We start from the raw sequence: 5,381 nt of genomic DNA on the forward strand, positions 1-5,381 counted from the left end.
TACTCGCTCAAATTTCAATAATTAAGGTGGCAGAAGATGCAAGCCACCTTACTCAATATTAATTAAGATGGCTTGCATAAGGTCTCTTGATCACCAATCTAGAAGGAAGAATTTAATTGGAGGCGAGGGCTTAAATATTAGGTACCAACGACAGATATATATATATATATATATATATATATATATATATATGGACTAGCTATGTCATGCATGTTGCTGCCATAATTACTGTATATATCGAAGAAAATTCATGCGATGCAATAAATAAATAAGTCAAAGACGATGAATTTTGTCCATTCCATAGATCACATGATGCAAGACTAAGAAGCTGTAAACCCATGATGCAGTTTGACTTGTCTCCAAAATTAAATCAAAGCTTTAAATTTTGCGCAGTGTACAGTTGTCACGCAATTATATTACAGGTTCATGAATAATAAATTATTGTCGGGGCCTGTGTATTTTTCTAGGGTGAAAAGTACATGCATGCATCTAGAGACTCAAGTAATTAGACACGGTGAACCATAACACTAAAACATTGACAAACATGAATTTGTTAGGGACGAATGTCTCTTTAAGTTCTTGTCCGATAGTCTGGTCCTTGTACTATTCGGTCTAATAGTGCCTAAACGAAGAAAACTGAGTCTTCCGTGTATGAGTGAACCTCCCTATATATGTGTATATATTTAGCACTAACGTGCGTACGTAGCAGTAGTACCACCACACCGGCCTAGCTCTGCATATTATATACATTGCGATCATCAAATTAGTTACTTCGCCTATCTATCCATCAATGATGAAGACCCTTTCACTCATGATGATCTCCTGCCTTGCCTTGGCCTCCTTTTTTATCTCTGGTATGTCGTCGAGGATCTCATGATCGATGATCCGTATCCAAATTTCTTCAACACTTTAACTATTGGAAAATGGGTTTTATATATATATATATATAGATATAAATATATATATATATATATATATATATCTGTGTGTACATGTGTGTGTGTTTTATATATATGTATGATCACATTTTAATCTTTTTTTTCCTATTGAATAATCTCTCTCTCTCTCTCTCTCGTATGGTAGTCCTAGCAAGGCTTATGATGAATAATTATTAGTTACTGTCGAAGAACACACGTGTGGTATGCTTATCCTATCATAAAATGAGATGCCTACCAAAATTGGTTGTTTACATAAGTACTGTCATGTATGCACATGTATCATGGTGATAAGCAAGCATGTTGGCTTTCATGTTCGACATTTATATATGCATGGTGACAAGGAATTATTTTGTTTGATGCTACATATATATGAATATTGCAGGTGGTCAATCCGCTAGAATAACTTTCACAAACAACTGTCCCAATACCGTCTGGCCGGGAACCCTAACCGCTGATCAGAAACCTCAACTATCAACAACCGGATTTGAGTTAGCATCCAAAGCATCCACATCATTGGATGCCCAAGCTCCCTGGAAAGGCCGGTTTTGGGCACGAACTGGTTGCTCCACAGACGCCTCGGGAAGGTTCTCTTGCGCTACTGCGGATTGTGCCTCTGGCCAGGTTGCATGCAATGGCAACGGTGCTGTCCCACCGGCTTCTTTGGTAGAAATAAACATAGTAGAGAATGGTGGGCAAGACTTTTACGATGTCAGCCTTGTCGACGGCTTCAACCTGCCTGTTTCAGTGAGCACAGAAGGCGGGAGCGGTGATTGCAAGACCTCGAGTTGCCCGGCCAATGTGAACGCGGTTTGCCCAGCAGAGCTGCAACTGAAAGCCACAGATGGGAGTGTGATCGCATGCAAGAGCGCATGCACAGCGTTCAATCAGCCACAATACTGCTGCACTGGCGATTTCGATAAGCCAGAAACATGTCCTCCAACGAACTATTCCATGATCTTCGAGAACCAGTGCCCTCTAGCTTACAGCTACGCTTATGATGATGTGAACAGCACCTTCACCTGCTTCGGTGCACCCAACTATGTTATCACTTTCTGCCCTTGAAGTACTTGATCATGAGATGAGATGATCAAGAATTATGCATGCATGCATATTGCATGCGTTCTGAGCTTCTCTTTATAATAATTACACTAATAATCGACTGTGTAACAAATAATAATGAATTACTGCATATAAAAAATTCAGAAATAAATGGAAAAATTATATAAATTTCTTGTGATTTTGGTTTGTATGCAGCTACGTACTCCACCAGAATCTCTCTGTTTGCATCGATCAAAATTAACCCATAACACAAGGTTTCTATCGTTCTTACATCTAAGGGTTCCCATATAACACTTGATCCAGCACTAGCTTTCATGGTTTACCAAATGACTCACTCAAGATTGTTTCTTTACTTTGATTTGTGAGCAAAGATGCGCGTCCGCACACAAAGATATATGCACGCACATGGATATAAATGGCTGTTAACTAAATCGCAAGAAATTATTTTAAGCGAAAATTACTTTTCAAGTCTATGTTGTTTCACTTTTTTAAAATTGGTACGTCTCATTTAAGAATGAGAAATGATACGTACAGTCATGAAATATATAAATACTGTACAATATTTAAAAAAATAGAATTTTTTAATTTTTTAATAATAAATTTTACGTTATTTTAAAATAATTGTTAATGTCCAACGTTACGGTTCAAGAATAGGCATATATGGTTACCGTGAAGTTTCAAATGGGCACCTTGGTCAGGATTCCAGTACTCTCCTTATGGAAAGGCTGACATGGACTTTGACTGTCAAATAAGCACTGGTCAGAGGTCAGAAGATGACACGTGGAATAATATATGCAATTAAAATTTAAAAGTTTTTAAAAATTAATACAAAGTTAGGATGAATTGTAAGAAAACAAGAAAACTTTTAAAACATCAATAAAAATTTTAAAAAATATTAAAAAACTAGAAAAAATAAAATATTATAAAATTTAAAAGAGTATTTAATTTTAAGAAAAAAAATAGGACCAATTTAACCATAACTATAGGTGATTGTTCTAAATAATTTAACCATATACTAATTTCAAAAAAGTTAAAGCCACAGGGAATATCATGAACGGCAATTCTCTCCTATTTTAATTGCAATAATTTTTTTTCTATATCTGGGCTTGAAAGATTTGGGTTCGCAAGCTTAACCTAATCTTCCTTTGGGAATAGCTTAATTGTGATATGTTTATCACTGTTTTCTAATTTGTGATAACATTTTATCAGTGTTTGTATCCCAAAAAAAACAGGCTTTGAGTTCTCCATAGACAAGAATACAATGTGAGGATAATGGGCTTTGAGCTCGCCATCAGAATTTGAAAGATAAATAAATAAATTGATCTGAAAAAATTCAAAAAGTCTTGAAATCTTTCTAAAATACGAAAATCTTCTTCTAATTAACCCCATCTGTAATTCTTGAGTTTTCTTAAAAGTATGAAAAAACAAGTTTCTATATTTTCTTTAATTAATGAATCACTCTTTTACATAATGAAAAATACATAAACAAAAATATAAAGTGGGATTCCTTATTTTATTTAAATTAAAATTTTTAACATGACCAATTATCAAGTTCCTTAAAAAAGTATTTGTTATAGATTGAAGGAATATGAAATGAAATTGCATCTACAATTTATATTTTATAATTATAAACAACAAGGTGTATAATATATAAATACACATACGCATGCATGTATGCAAGCATAATCATCATCGTATAGATCGATACGTCTATATTCCGAGCCAGATGTGTTGAAACTCATATTCCAAAGTCAAATCTCAGATTTCGACACGTCTATCTTCCGAGCCAGATGTGTTGAAACCCGTGCCTTGTCTTGGCCTTCTTAAGGATGATGATCATTTTAGCATGAACAAAAATATATCTTTTATTTTCTCATCAAGCATTTATTTTTCCAGACTCATGGATATGTTGGCTTTCTGTGTTGGACATGCTGCATGCAGGTACTGCTCAATCTGCTAGATCAATAGCTTTCAGAAAGAAAAGTAAACTATCAACAATAGAGTTTGAGTTAGCATCCAAAGCATCCACACTAACGTGTTTGGTGAAAATGAACATAGGTAGCAGAGAATGGTGGGAAAGGATTTTACGATGCCAATCTTGTAGATGGCTTCAACATAGCTAGCAGAGAATGGTGACCATAGAAGATGTAAGAATTCCCAGAAATCAAGGATGAAGGTATAGAGATTCAGAGAGCATGATGGATGGAGGAAAAGCTGTATATTCCACTGAAAGAATAATCAATTACAAAAGAAAGTAAAGAGGCCTCATATACACTCTGTGACTCTCTAACAACTAATTGAATCTATATCAAGTAGCAGCCAGCTAAGCAACAAAAAATATGTACCAAGAATAAATAATAATGAATTCGAAATACAAGTAAAACAAAAATAGTAGAAAAGTCATCCTTTCCCACATTTCAATTTTGCTCGTGGATGTTCTACTAGACGACTAGTAGTTGTTGTGTGACTAACACCAGAAGATGAATGACTTGCAAGTTTAGCTTCATCTTTATTATATAATAGCCCCTCGCAAGATGGAGAATAGAGATTCACTATTCTCATCTTGGATAAGTGTGAGTGAAGGAGATAAAAGGGTAAAGCCTTGGTAAAAATGTCTGCTAGTTGAGATTGTGAAGCACATGAGCTGTGGTGATGCTGCCTTCTTGAATCTTATCTTTGATCAAGTAACAATCCAACTCAATGTGCTCAGTGCGTTTGTAGAAAACAAGATTGACAGCGATGTGAAGGGCTACCTGGTTGTCACAGTAGAGGAGAATAGCTTGGGGGGTGTGAGATTCGTATATCAGTGAGCAAGTAGCGGAGCCAGGTGAACTCAGAACAAGTTGCTGCCATGGATCTATACTCAGCTTCAGCTGAGGAACGGGTGGCCACAGATTGTTTCTTGGATTTTCAAGAAACAAGGAAGTTGGCAAGGAAAATGCAATAGCCGGTAACAGATCGATGGGTATTAGGAAATGAGGCCCAATCAGAATTGTAATAGGCTTTGAGCAGCAACTGAGATGTAGAAGACAAGAGAATGCCCTTTCCAAGGGCTGCTTTGATATACTAGAGAACCTTGTGAGCAGCAGCTAAATGAGTTGTGGTAGGCCGATCCATAAATTGGCTCAAAAGTTGAATAGCATAGCAGATGTCAGGTCTGGTGATAGTGAGATACAACAAACGACCAATCAGCCTACGATAGACACTTGGATCTAGAAGGGGATCACCAGAATCATTGCTGATTTTGAAGTTTTGATCTAAAGGCAGTTTGATGGGCTTACTGCCAGGTGTACCTAAATTAGCTAATGTGACACCGTCAACCTCTGCTTGTGATAGAACAGAGACTTAGAGCGTCGGGACAAGTAACACAAGGTTACGTACCCC

General features: G+C 36.4%; 1 protein-coding gene across 1 annotated transcript; it reads left to right on the forward strand.

The window, feature by feature from the left end:
- Positions 1-695: 695 nt before the first annotated feature.
- On the forward strand, positions 696-2,084 carry LOC121241900 (thaumatin-like protein 1b). The gene is made up of 2 exons (XM_041139759.1): positions 696-854; positions 1,321-2,084. The coding sequence occupies exons 1-2, from the start codon at positions 791-793 to the stop codon at positions 1,998-2,000; spliced, it is 744 nt and encodes a 247-aa protein (XP_040995693.1). The 5' UTR covers positions 696-790; the 3' UTR covers positions 2,001-2,084.
- Positions 2,085-5,381: the final 3,297 nt, after the last annotated feature.

This window comes from Juglans microcarpa x Juglans regia, chromosome 8D (assembly GCF_004785595.1).
Source record: "Juglans microcarpa x Juglans regia isolate MS1-56 chromosome 8D, Jm3101_v1.0, whole genome shotgun sequence".
In the NCBI taxonomy this organism is placed as follows: Eukaryota; Viridiplantae; Streptophyta; class Magnoliopsida; order Fagales; family Juglandaceae; genus Juglans; species Juglans microcarpa x Juglans regia.